The sequence below is a fragment of the Onychostoma macrolepis genome, chromosome 09 (assembly GCF_012432095.1).
Source record: "Onychostoma macrolepis isolate SWU-2019 chromosome 09, ASM1243209v1, whole genome shotgun sequence".
NCBI classification, from domain to species: Eukaryota; Metazoa; Chordata; class Actinopteri; order Cypriniformes; family Cyprinidae; genus Onychostoma; species Onychostoma macrolepis.
Window position 1 is genome coordinate 29,114,968 of NC_081163.1, and position 14,820 is coordinate 29,129,787.

The window sequence follows — 14,820 nt, forward strand, 5'->3', positions numbered from 1 at the left end:
TTGCTGAAATAGAAACATTAAAACAGTAGCTGTAATAAAAATATTTTCGATATTAATATTTATTTATATGAATATTTTCTGAATATTTCTGAAATGCTGGCGCATATCACTAGTAATTACTAATTCAGTGTTTCCCCTAGGTTTATGGCTTTTTTTTTTCCATTTTAATGTTTCTGGACATCTTTTTAATAGTCAAATTAAATTTTATTAATCAAAAAGCATGTCTAATTAATTAAAATCATGAAACAAACAATTTAACATCAATTTATTAAAAGTTTAACAAAAATTACATGTTACTTACCCGCACGGTGCCGCTGTACCCCGAGCCCACTTTGTAGAGGCCATCTTTACAGAGCAGGTACAGGAAGGAACCATCAGTTTGAAGAAGACAGCGTTCATCTTCATCAATGTTCACCTCCTTCAAAACCCATTTGTTCATCAGAGCGGCTCGCTTGATGCCGTTCCCAAACCAGTCCTGGATCTGGATCTTTCCCACCAGCACTGCCTGCACACTCCTCTGAAGGGCGTTCAGGATTGTTGGAACCTTTTGTTACACAAGATCAGGGTCAGACAGTTCTTAATAATACAGTCAAACAGTTCTTGAGCAATCTTCACCTTGAGAAAGCACACAAATACAGAGTTATTTTTCATGTCTTCTTGCACTTACACGGACAAATTCACAAAAATGGCAAAATGCCCGTCTTGTTGAGTATCCTTGTAAACCGATGTTATGTCTTAAGTGAAAAACTGAGAAAAAAAAAGTGAAAATCTGATTTGTGACAGTATATCAGATCCGTCCAATACACTGTAAAAAAATAAAAATAAAAGTTTTCATAGTTGTAAATAACAATTATTGAAATATACTTTAGTCTTTCTATTTGTACAATTTCCTAGCAATTTCTGAACAAAACTTGCAAAGTAAATCCAGCACCATTTTTTTTTTCAGTGTAGGTCTAATATAGCCTACCTTACATTTCATAACTTTATTCAATTTCTGTTGAATTTCATACTGTACCTGAATGCTACTATTAGAATGTTTTCCGTTTACCTGTCTTTAATAATGTTTGAACTTATTAGTTGGCTTGTAGTTTTTGCTGTGGCATTAATACTGGAATCAAGAATTGGGACATTTTTAATTAGATCTTAAATGTTGGTGTCGCAACAACCTTATTTGTTAAAGCACAATGTTATATGGATCAAACTTTTCTGTGGTGAAGCCAATTAAAATTTTGGCAGGCCAAAAACTGGTGTTGATCAAAACGACTTGGCTGGTTTGTCATCGATTTGAATCAGTCTAATGACTCACTCCGTGTCTGAATAACGCTGACATGACTCACTCAGTGATGTTACGTTACAAAATGAACAAGTGTTACGGTGTTATTGTTGTACTTTAAGGATTGTGAGACCTACATCAATGCAGTTACTGACTGGCTGTTTATTTGACTCTGTGCAGTTAAGATAAAGACCAACCAAACCCCTCTCTGTACTTCTTGACCTTCACAAGATGGACAGCATGCCCCCCTTCAGCTCTCTCACATCATATCTCCAGGACACTTTTTCTTCCTTGTTTAATATTTATGTTGATCTTTATTTAACATAAGCCACTGTCTGTCTTCGCTGACCCCACCACAGAGTTCAGCCGATGGCAGTAAGGTACTTTGATGAGCGATGCTATAGATGACAAAGAGGTTTATTGCTATTCTAGAACATCAATGTTATTGCTTTAGATGACTCTTCAGTCAATAATGACATTTAGTTTTATTGCACCAGCTCTCCAAAGGATGAAGTACCCTTCTCTGTTCTTTAACTTTGACTCAAGTTGTACACTGTCAGCTTTCTAATTACTTCAATAAATCGATTCAAATCCATGATTCAGTGATTTGAATCTCATGGAAATTCCTGTTGCTTTTTCACATAGAAAAAACATACAAGTAACTATTGAGGTTTACTACTATGTAATAGGGGTGTAACGGTACACGTATTCATAGCGAAAATTTGGTACGTGTAATGAACAAATCATTCCATTTTTCAGGAAATTTAAATTCAGACAATAAATGGCGTTTTGGTGCTCTTTGATGAGGCGTGACAGATCGCTGTGTAAACGCTTCAGTTCAGCGTGGAGCATGAGTGAACACGATGATCCCTTCATCTTACATCGACTTTTAATGTGAAATAAGCATAAATTAACATCTCATGCCTCGTGTAATCGCACAATCGGTGTTTCACTTGTGGAAATACTTATTCCTTCCTTTGGTAGTTTGTATTTATTTGAACAATGTCTGAGACTTGGTGTTGCAAGCACTTCGTATGTCTGATTGCCTCTTCAAGATTAATCGCTCGATGTATTCCCCAATTGTAAGTCGCTTTGGATAAAAGCGTCTGCTAAATGACTAAATGTAAATGTAAATATGTGATTAAACCGGTTTGTAAACAAAATGTAACAGCATTTCATTTACCTCAGGCAAGTCATCAGTGTCTACAGCTCGTTAGATCACCAGAGAAATGAAATCTAGAGAAGAGCATTTCGCGAAATATTACACTATATAGCTCCTCATTAAATTTTACTTTACCTGTTGTTGATGTTGTAATCATTTAATGTATATTTAAATAAATCAAACAAGTTATGACAGCCAATGTGTAGGCTAAATGATTATATTTCAACAACAAATAGAAATTGTATAATTTATAGGTTAATTTAAAAACTGCATTGAGTGCAATTTACATGTTTGCATACATTTTTTTTAATTTGAGTGTTGATTATTATAGTTAAAAATAATAGTAATTCAATTTAAGTTTGGGCTCTGTTGTTAATCGTAACCTTATAGTAATTTAAAAGGGCTCCCTATAGTTTAGAGCAGAAGCTGAGGTAGATTTTTTTTATTATTATTTTATTAGGTAGATTTAAAGAAAATGTTATTTATAATTGAATTTATTTAAAGAAAGAGCAATTTGTACAGTAAAAAAATAAACAATTAAAAAATAAAAATTATGTTTATATTTTTTTCCTCCTGCTGTACTGAAACCATTCCAAACTGTGAGGTCAAAACCGTGGAACGTATCGAACAGTCGTGTTTGTGTACCTTTACATACCTACTAGGTAACGTTATATTTGTGAATATGAATTAAAATGATTAAATATTGTTTATCCTTAAGTCCATTTAGTCGTAAACAAACTGAAAAACATGCCTTCATTATTTTAAAATATATGTTCATTGTATGTTACTTAAATGCATTAAACATGTACATAATTGGCAACAATGGCTGTTTGGTTTACACATAAACCAAAAACAATACACACAAAAAAAAAAAAAAAACCTTTTATGCCATTTAAAATCAAATACATATATATATATAAAGATATCTATTATATCACAAAAAAGCTGAAAAATATCGTCCAGCTCTGCAAAGCACTTGATCTGGATATTCATGTTTTTCAGTTGCATTCTGAACCACTTCAAGTTGGACGTGTGCACTATAAACTGACAGTGAGCGACGGCTCAGATATCACACTTTACAAAAGCCATGCAAGTTACTCATGCTCCAATTAGGTTGTAGTTACCTTGGTAACAACAAATGAACTCTGTGCTTCTCTGATGTCTAAATCAGTGTGTGATACTGACAGAGAGCATTAAAAAACATTTAAATAAGCAAAAAAAATGACAGACCTATATCATGCAGATGGTAGAAGACCGAGGAGTAATTGGCTGAGGGACTCTGCGCTGGCAGAGTAACATAATAAAGACGGGAAATTGGAGGGATTTGACATTTTCAGGCAATTCAATTGTTGACCTCCTCATGCAGTTGCGGTTCTGGCTATCGCACGCTGAGAGATGAGCGGTAATGTGCTGTCATCCTGACTTTAGATGAACAGCAGCTTTTTATGCACCTCACTTACCAAGCAAGAAATTCACTAAACTGTTAAAAATCAGACTAAAATAATCAGTTCTAATGTTAAAAATAAACTTCAGGTACTCTTTTCTTAAGTTTGAATTCTTTAGAAGGAAATGCAGAGCAGGAGGTGCTATGCAAAGTCAGAAATAGCACAAATTTGACAGACTTTACCACATTTTCATTTTTTCATATCTATTTAATAACATCTATCTAGAAACCGTTGAGTGGCATCAGTGGAAGGAGCATCTTCCTCAAAACTTTAAAGCATGCAATCTCAAAACACTGACTCACCTGGATGGTCTGGCATGCATGACTGCCATTGTTGGTGAGGATGGCAGACACAGCCTGGAGGATTTTGCCAGTGTCTCCCCAGGCCACCACCAGGCTGAAGAGGCAGGCACAGGACAATGCTGTGAGGGTCTGACCGGTGGGGTCGTTCATCCCTGTGCTCCGCACGGTGGTCTCCAGCAGAAGATGAAAGAGAGACTCTGCAGGGCCAACAGTGGTGTCATGATTAAACTATACAGACTAAGTCATCACTTTATTTGAGCAGGAGAAGGTATCTCACCCAGCACATCTGGAGGTTCAGTCTGAAAGCTCTCCGGCTGTTGTCCCTGGAGCATGTCTAAAAGGGCCTGAAGGCTCCGTAAGCACAGTGACGGGTGTGAGAAACGAGTCTCTTTGATGAGCTCAAACACTCCACACAGCCCAATACCAATGATCTGAGGAGCAGAGGAACATAGCTGTGAAGCAACATTCATCCACAATAGAGATCCACCAAAATTACATTTTAATGGCCAATGCCAATATCTAGACAGTAGGATGACCCAATGACTGATAAAGGCAAATTAATCATATAAAATGTACATTAAAATGCAAAAACAACAATCATTTTCGAGATTTACTCAAAAATGTCTTTGCAAAGACACTGGACTGACTGAATTGACTTCTTAAAGCATTTTCTCAGACATTTGAAACATTTGAAAACAATGATTCAATACAGAGCCAAGAATCAAACAAACCAACTCAAAGAGTTGAATCACACCTTACAAACTTTTATTTGAACTGCAGAGTCAGATTTCTGCTGCCATGGTAACAGCGCCTACTCTGATTGGTGGATATGTCTTTAGGATTGTGGGTAATGTAGTGTTTAAGATGGAATTCTAAAATTGAACATGACACGTGGTTTTTGAGGAAGCATTTAACATCACTGAACCACTAAGCTCATGATAGGTCAGTCACGAAAGGTTAATATGTTATTGTTCAAGCTTAATTTCACCACAAAAAAATGTTTTGTTTGTTTTTTTACTTCGAGAACTTATCCGTCACACTCTATTTTCTATAAGTCAAGTAATACTTATTCCAGCACAAACAAAAAAATTAATCATGTGGCCATATCGTGTGGAAAAATCTATCACTATAGCAACAGAGTTGTGCCGAGAACAGTATGGCTTACTTTGACAGCAAAATAATAAAAAACGAGGAGCTAATGTGTTTGTTAACACAAACAGACATGCGGTGTTGCCGTTTCACCTAATGGGTTTATGTGAGCACCAGCATGTAGAACATTCAGATCATATGAGCATGCCAGTTAGTTTGACTATGCCTCTTTTATCTAGATGTTGTTAAGATACAGATCCCGCTGTGTAGCAATCCTCAGTGACCTCATTACAGCCGTGATCATCAACAGAGATATTTTAATGAAGGAATCTTCGGGAAGTTTCTTTGTGGAAACTGTTCATTCCTGAAAGTGCTTCCTTCTTGTTATAAGACACTGTGTTGGGCTATTATAACAAGAGACCCGGTTCATCTTTCAAGGTCATCTTCTAAAACAGGAATTTCTGCTTTGTCCATAGGACGTCCGAGAGAGATAACAAATGATCCTGTGTAATGTCTCTCAAGGTTCAGACTTCAGAAATGATATAACAGACGCTCAACTATCAATAAAGTGCCTGTCCTTGAATAAATATAAAAGCATCTTCAGTAGTGAATCATAACACCCTGGCACAATTTACACATCTTAAAATAAATGAAATGAAATTAAATGAAATGAAAGAACTTAAACACATGACTGGGCTTCATATATGCATTAATGTCGTCGACTGACCTTGGGCAGTTTGACGGCGGGTTCGCGGTACTCCTCCTCCTCCTCACTGTCTGAGTCGCCGCTCTGCACGGAATTGCGGGAGGCCAGGGCCAACGCGGCCTCCTTCTGCTGCCAGTCCAGCACGCAGTGCCGTACATTGCAGTAGACGTTGAACGCAGATGGGTTGCTGTGGAGTTTGATGTCAGGCACTGGAAAGGCCCCATCCAGAGTCTCTGTCTGCCAGATGACAAAAAGACGTACAGAATTAGGAGTGATACACAGGGAAGGAGGCAGGGAGAAAGACTGTGATTAGGGGTGTAAATCGGATGGTTCATCACTATACGATACGATATCGATTCTCATACCCAGCGATGCGATATTTGCCGATACCTCAAACAATACTACGATACGATTACGATTCGATTCAGGAGTATATCGATCGATATTTCGATATTATGATATTATATACCTATTTTAAACAACTATCTACATTTTTATTAACTCACAAATGCAACCAAAATATATAACATGAACATTTATCTGAAATTTTCACATCCTGTACCTCAATTGGGATATTCACAACAAAAAAAATAGACATATACCCTTTTTTTTTTTTTTTTTTTTTATATAATAAAGAAAATAAACAACTGGAAAAACAATTCTGGCTGTTATGGGTGATTTGCTGGTGATACACAGCCCTATTTTCCACTGCATGGTACGGCACAGTGCGGTTCAGTACAACTTACTTTTGGGGGGGTTTTCCACTGGGTACAGTACCTGGTACTTTTTTTAGTACCACCTCAGCCGAGGTTCCAAGCGAACTGTACTGTTACCAAAACGTGACGAGTAAACTCTGCTGATCACTGACTGGCCAGAGAAAATAGTCACTGCCTGCGTCATTGAGCTTGCGGCACGAGACACAACAGACCCGCTAGATTTAAATCAGCCAGTGAAGGATCGAATGTGACTGTTTTGAATGAGCGCACCTTTCTTTTAACAACCAAAAAAATGGCTGTTTCGTTGTCTGTTGAGGAAGTACAGACGTTCCTCTCGTTCATAGCCAAGGAGCGGATCCAGCGAGAGCGTGATGGAGCGACGCGGAATTAAAAAGTTTTTCAGGAGTCACGGCAGTAGAGGCGGCTCAACTATAAAGACATGTGAATAATCCCGCCCACTCTAAAGCAGTACTAAACTGCAGTGGAAACTAGGGATGCACCGATACCACTTTTTCCAGTACTCGCCCAATACCGATACTTTTATTTTTGGTACTTGTCGATACCGAGTACCGATACCGATATTTTCATTGCATTTGTAAATTTTTTAAATATTGGGTACAGAAACCAAAAGAGTATGTATAATGTTAGTTGGTTAACTTCATTTATCAAATAGACACAGTCAAACCAAAATTTATTCAGACACCTTCAAAATTTCTCACATTATCACAGTTTATTCACTGTAGTTTATGGTAGCAAAATATGACAAGAACTCAGAGTTAAACTGTGTCAGAACAAATTCAGCTCGATAATATCAGATAACTTTGATAGAAAGGTATGTGATGGATTACAATCAACCAAAATTATTCAGACAGCTGTTAGTATGACAATATTTACACAACTATCAATATTTTGTCAGGCAACCCTTAGCCTTAATGGCAGCCTGTAGTCTGCTGGGCGTGCCGTCAACCAGGTTCATGCAAACCTGAACTTCAGTTTTTTTGCGACTCGGTCTGAATCATTTTTGGTTCCAAATTTGTATCAATTTTATTGGTAGTCCACTGTATGAAGAATTTTTGGATATAATGTGTCACAATTTACTTTATTTTGCTATCCTCACTTACATAAATTAACTATAGTGTCCTGCACCCACTAGTAAAAAATTTAATTATATTTGGTCTCTGAATAATTTTTGGTTTGACTGTATATCCTACGGTTATTTTAACACTTAATTATGCACATTAAAATGTATTTTACAAGTTTTTGTTACTTTCACAATTGCATTAGAGCAGCTAAAATCACGCGTTTTGCTGTAATAATGCAGGGAACCACTCGTTATAAATCTCCTAACTGTGATATTTTCAGAAATAGAAGTTGCGTTTTTCTTTGCTTTTCTTTCTAATGCAGAAACACTCATGAAGCAAGCAAAACATGCACAACGCGCGCACGTATTTGTACTGGTGCAGAATGAGAGGGACAGTACAGCCTAGCGCATTTCACACAGGCTGCTAGTTTCACTTTCGCCAGAAAGTCGTGTATGCTTAAGGTTGAAAATACATTTTTTATTTTATAGTGAATGCCCCTATAAATTGTCTTATATTTATGATTCAGTTTTAATCCAAGTGATGCATGCGAGCGAACATCAATAAAGATCACAGAAGTGTCTATCTCTCTCCCTCCCTCCCTACCGTTAAGTAACTTGTGCATTGTTTTGCTTACTTGTTTTTGACATATCTGACCGAACTACGTTCCAGTGATGTCTGTGAGAAAAGTATTCACTCGACAAGCTCGCGCATCTGCGCCGCCGCACGCACAATCCACTCAGCGCTTTGCTTTTCAGTTCGCGCACATCAGCTATAAAGGCATTAATACTGAATGTTTAACATTATTCATTGCATACATCTGCTTCATACATCCTTAATCTCTAATAACTCCATTCTGCTGCATGTTGTCCTGTTTCTTTGTCTGAATATGGCACTTATCACATGCTGTGAGGTATCGGCGCTTGGTATCGGGGCATTTTAACGAGTACGAGTACGAGTACAGGAGCTCAGTATCGGCCCCAATACCGGTGCATCCCTAGTGGAAACACGAACAGAGCCGAACTGAGCCGTGCCATGCTGAACCGTGCCAAGCCGAGTCGTACCAAGCAGTGGAAAAACGGCATAAGTAACGCAAAGCAGTCCTACCCACTGATAACCGCATGGATACATCATACATCCACAATCACATAAACAGTGTCAAAATGTCAACTGCTGCACAGTATATTCCGTCATATTGTCCAGCCATACAATGTATCTAAAGTTTCATTGTCCCATTCATCAATCCTTCCCTTGATAGGCTTAACTCATCCATTTGTCTTCTTATTTCTCTATAAGCCCACAATAAAGGATGATGTAATGCAGGGAAGGTCATTCATTTTTAGGCGGACACCACAGAGAAATCTACCCCCGTGTTTGGCACAGCAACATCAGACATCTAAAGTCATTAGGAAGCCACACATCTGAACCATGCCTAGCAGCTCAGAACACTTCCTGTGATTTGCTATCACTGCTGCAAAGCTAGAACAGCTTGGTTAAGGTGTTACCTGACTAACAGACTCCAAAACAGCTTTTGATTTGGGGAGGATGTCTCTTTTGCTTCTGAAATCTTGTCCTCATCAGTCAGCGGTGTGGCTGCTGATGGAAGAGACTGATAGACTACACGACTGCCTCTGACTTTACTCTCCAATTCAATGTCCTGGATTTGCAATACCCTACTTTGACAATAAAATCAATGTGAAGCTCACTGAAGTAAATCATGTACAGCTTAAATGAGAAAAAGATTTACATTCAGTAAACACAGAAAGTTGTGCCAGCTATTTTTATTGTATTAGTCATTTAGCCTAGGTATTGAGGAGCCCTAGAAAAACATCTGCCTCTAATATTCAAACTACATAAATAATGCCAGTTTCCAGTAGTACATTACAGTGCGGAGCAAATCTACAACAGCATGCAAAGGAAATTGTATTAAATATATATTTTACCCAAATCCTGAATTGAATTCAGAATGAAAGTTGTATTTGGATGAAAGTTGTGTTACAAATAATGCTTTGCGATGTTTTGTTCAACTGAAAACAGCATAAATCATTTCTTGGGATGGGTTCATCAAAACAAGAATTGATTAACAAAGAAATTGATATTTTCAAACCAGCTCTAATATATACTACGCTTACATAACTGAAACTTGCAAAAAAAAAAAAAAAACCAAAAAAACCCCAGCCTTAGAAAACAGCCCTGCGAACTATACTACAAAAATACTGTGACCAACAAAGAGGACTTCTGCTGTTTTCTTCCCCAGGTTCCACTGACATTTCAGTTCATTCGATAACAATGCATTCAGCCTCATACTGCGAAAGGAACCAATGGACATAAACACTTGGAAGAACAACCTTTAACAAAACCATAATTGGGCAAGGCAAGGAAAGGAGATCTTCTTTAAGCTCTTGGTGTGCAAACTATGCCATTTCTTTACATTTAATACCAAAATGGGTTCATAAATTGATTCAACAAACACTTAATGCACAGAGATGATCATAAGCACAGCATTTATAAATTGCAGCTCTGTGGTGTTTGAAAATGCAATATCTTTAGCGCCTACACCTGTTCCTTATGAGCATATACACTTCAGGGAGGATATATACTTTAGTGCCTGTGTCAGCAAAGGGGGTGACAATAACGTTGCGCTCTGTGGTAATATCAATCATACACATCACGGACACACAGTGATGAGTAAATTAAACCTGCACTGTATCAGCTATTCCTCTCTGGGGCCAACAATTGGTGTCTCACTTTAACAAGTGGCAAACCATGGTGCAAGAACTCAGCTAAATAAAACGCTGAGGGGCCTGAAGCATTTAGAATATGAAAGTCAGTTGTCCTTACAAAGGTACATGAGTCATACTATATACAATTTACCCACAAGTCCCATCACTGTCGTCTGAAAGGTCAGAGGTAGGTAATATCAGCTTACAAGAAATGCTGGTAAAATGAGATTAGTTGCATTACCTATGCAAGTATAAATGTTACAAACTAAATTCATTCATAAGTAGACTGTAAAAAATATATTTGTTCAAAGTTTTAAATAAAACAAAAAAATACTTTTCAGTCTTTCAAAATTCAGCGTTACTTGCATTTCTTTGTAATCATTTAAACATTTACGAGCAATTTCTAAATGAATATTGTTTCTACACCAATTTTTTTCAGTGTAATATTGTGATGATTTGATATCAAATTAAGCATCATCATGAAAACCGCAATGATTGCAAGCTTATTTAACGTCCATCAAAAGTATTACAACAGCAAAAAAGAACTGGTAGGTTTGGTTCATTTCTGTGATTCAATTGAAGTGTTTTGATTAATTCAGCGATTCTCAATGTCATTTTCCATTTGCTAAATTGTTTTTTTTTAACAAAATTAAAAATACATATAAGTAGGGTAAGCTATATATTGCAATTCTGAAAAAAATATTGGTGTTTAAACAGTTTATTAAGCAATGAACAAAGAATAATAAAATACACTAATAACAAAGAAACTGAGTGTAACATTAAATTAATTGTAAATTTCAAGTAGAAAGCTGAAATAGTACTTTCCTCTAAATACTCCAATAATCACTTATTTAATAAAACAACATTTTAGTATACTATACATTGCTATACTCACTCACATAAGTGAAAGCAATTTCGTTCTTCCTTGTGAAAAATAGTGTTGAAAACTAGATTGTTACAGTATTTCAAAATGTTTAATGCAAGCAGTACAGAGGTTTGATCAACATGTTTGTTCTTATGACACGTAGAAACATATTAATTAGTGTTGTCAAACGATTTAAAAAAATTAACTAAATTAATCACACATTTTTCTGAAATTAATCACGATTATATCACAGCAGCTGGTTTATTAGGTTATCTGGTGGCTATTACCTTAAGAGCTGCCGCTGCTGAATGTGATGTGGATCTGACACACATGCTCATTTAATGAGCATGTGATGCGGAAAACGTGGACGGAATCGTGGAATCCAGTCATAAAAACTGATTTTACTGTATATTTTTGGATGGATAAAAAGTAGGTACGTTCACTTAAAACATGATATGGAATAGTGCCTGCAAAAATACTATTTAAATATCAATCCTGCAGGTTCTGCGCGTCTCTGTATGAATTAATGGCACAGACTTGCGGTTTCGTTTACTACACACATACTGAAGTGCATGTAACACTCGCAGTGTTTTCCGCCCCTGCCGTCTCCATATATGAGTACATGAACATGATCTCTAGAACTGCTCTGAGAGTCTATACATGAGCATTTTACTGTTTCTTTTGAGAAAAACTATCGTCATTTCAAAAGCTACAAACAGAAGCCCGAAGGTCTTTACAGCAGCCCGTCAAAACAAAAGTTCAGGTTAACAAAGAAACTGTGACAGAAATCAGAAATATATTACTTAATGTAATGATAATACTACTACTAATAATAAAATAAATCAAAACATTATTTTAAGGAGTATTTACCAGAAATATTATTTTCCAGAATTTATTTAGGAGAAAAATGTAAATAATACACGGTATTTCTGAGAAAAAAAAAGAAATACTAAACTATGAAATAATAAAATCAATTAATTGGAGATACTTTTGATTATTAAAATTTAATGGAACCATTAAAATGGAATCCAGAAAAGTAATGGAAAACACAGAATTTGGCAAAAAATAAAACTGTAAAACTCAATTAGACACGCTTTTTGATTAATAAAATTTAATTTAACAATTAAAACAGAGCATAGAAAAATTAAAACGGAAAATAATGAATTTGGAAAAAAAATAAAACTGATTTCATAGGGACCTATAATTATAATAATTTTTTTGTGGTAATAAAAATAGATTTAAGTGAACAATAGCCTTTAAAATTACTTAAAATACCTATATAACAGCAATGAGGCAATAATAATTAGTTCAAATAAAGTATCAAAAGCAAGTAATCATATGGTTTTATTGAATAAAACTGTTAAAATACATAATGTATTATAAACAATAGCGCTAATGTAAATTGCGCATTATAACAAAGGCTTCAGAGGGCACCAATGGCCAGACAATTGTTTTACACTTTACTGCGCAATCTAATCCTTGTTTAATATTGACCAAACATCATTTAATTCAAATGCCCACTTAATCTTTAATATTTGGCCATTTCTTTATGACAGAAATGCTATAGCCACTATAATTTCTTGAATATGTGGACATCACGTGTAAACTCCGAGTGTTTGAGCTTTTATTTTGAAATCGCGATGAACAGTTAGCATATTGAGAAAGATATTCATGTATTCTCCTGAGTTTGCGTAGGTTTATAAATAAATGATTTACTTTATAAATCTGATAAAATGGCACGCGTTGCGCTCCCAAATTAACGTTATAAACCAAAACTCACAAAAATATGCGGAGATGTAGTTTGAGATGCTCCATAAAACTGTAAATGATAACGGCGTCGCTCTGGTACGCACGCACGTACTGTATGTAACCAACACGCATGTAAATAATTAAAGCACATATATTAAATCTGCATTGCATACGTTTATTTAATTGAATCATAGCGTTTGTGAATTCACAATAATATTATGCTTAGTTTTTAAATGGGTTTAATATATCATGCAGCCTTGGGAAAAAAAGTCTAAAAATGCGTTTCATGGATTCTCGTCTGTGAAATGCGCCACTTCCCGTATTTTGCCGGTTAGTCGATGCGGGCAAAATGAAATCGACGATTTTTTAAAATCGAATAGAATCAACAAATTGCGACAGCCCTAATTACAAGCACAGTATAACGGCTGAAAGGGCAGGACATTTTATTTTTACTGACATATGGCCTGATAACATCTCATCTGACCACAGTTCACTGATGTTCAACTGAAGCTCCCTCCTCACCTGTACTGTTTCCGTGATCCTTTGACTAGCGCCTGGCGCTGAGGAGTGAGCGTCTGAAAAGTCTTCTGTTTGATGTGGTCGTAAAGACATTCTTCGTCTAAAACGCAATTCATGTCAAGAAAAAAAGGGCCTGAGTGGGATGGGGTGGCCAACCCTAGCCCCGCCCCTGCATTAACTGCGTTAAATATTTTTAAAGGGACAAGTCACCCCAAAATTACCCAAAAGACCTTCGTTCATCGTCGGAACACAAATTAAGATATTTTTGATGAAATCTGAGAGCTTTCTGACCCTCCATAGACAGCAACACAACTGAAATGTTCCCAGACCTAGAAACAAGAGCCGCTTCCACTATCGGGCCGAACGGTTCTCTTTTCTTAACCGTTCCGTTCCGTGCCGATCCGTGCCAGTCAGCACGGATACGGTTTCATTTTCCACTGCTGGGCTGATAACGGATCTCTTTGGAATGCAATTCAAATGCGTCAGTCGTTGCCATGGAAACACAAGTGCTTACATATGATATGAGGTGTAAATAACCAACGCATTATGGAGGATGATCAGAAATTTCTTTAGATTTTATTACTAATTTGTGTTTACATTGATCAAAATAGCGCGCTTAGCAAGCTACGGAGAAACTAGCAGCCAGGCAACAGACAAGTGACAGATCCTGAGTGGCGACGTCACGCACACGCACTCTACCAGTAAGTTACTGTTGTCTAACCGTGCCAAGAATTCCGTGCCGAGAACGGTTTGTAATCGTGCCGCGCCGTACCAGGCTCACGTGGAAAAACAACTGGAACCGTACCTGACCGTTCTTAGAACCGTTCGGCCCGATAGTGGAAAAGCGGTTAACTCTTTCAACACCATTGACGAGATATCTTGTCAATTAAGAGACAACGCTTCCCGCCATTGACGAGTTTTTGCGGCAATCCGTGTTCTATGTGTATTACGGTAAGGAAAGCCCTAGCGCATGTCCTGAATCAGTTACGGGACTTCCGGGTCTTTAGGGTGTGAATAGAAGACGATCGGCATAAATAGAAGGATCAGAGAAAATGTAGATCATATATAGATCATAGCCTATGTAGATCATGCTTTGACCATTTTGAATCTGATCGGGACGAAGTAGTCAGTGAGAGAGATTTACAGACATTTACAGACACAGAAACATCTGTAGCTGTAACCGATTCATCGA

General features: G+C 36.8%; 1 protein-coding gene across 1 annotated transcript in view; it reads right to left on the reverse strand.

Moving 5' to 3' along the window:
- The window catches only part of mycbp2 (MYC binding protein 2), a 106,500-nt gene that overhangs the window by 82,050 nt on the left and 9,630 nt on the right, over nucleotides 1-14,820 (reverse strand). The window contains 4 exon segments of the mRNA XM_058787949.1: nucleotides 302-544; nucleotides 4,183-4,379; nucleotides 4,460-4,613; nucleotides 5,999-6,214. Coding sequence (XP_058643932.1) covers nucleotides 302-544; nucleotides 4,183-4,379; nucleotides 4,460-4,613; nucleotides 5,999-6,214 — 810 coding nt within the window.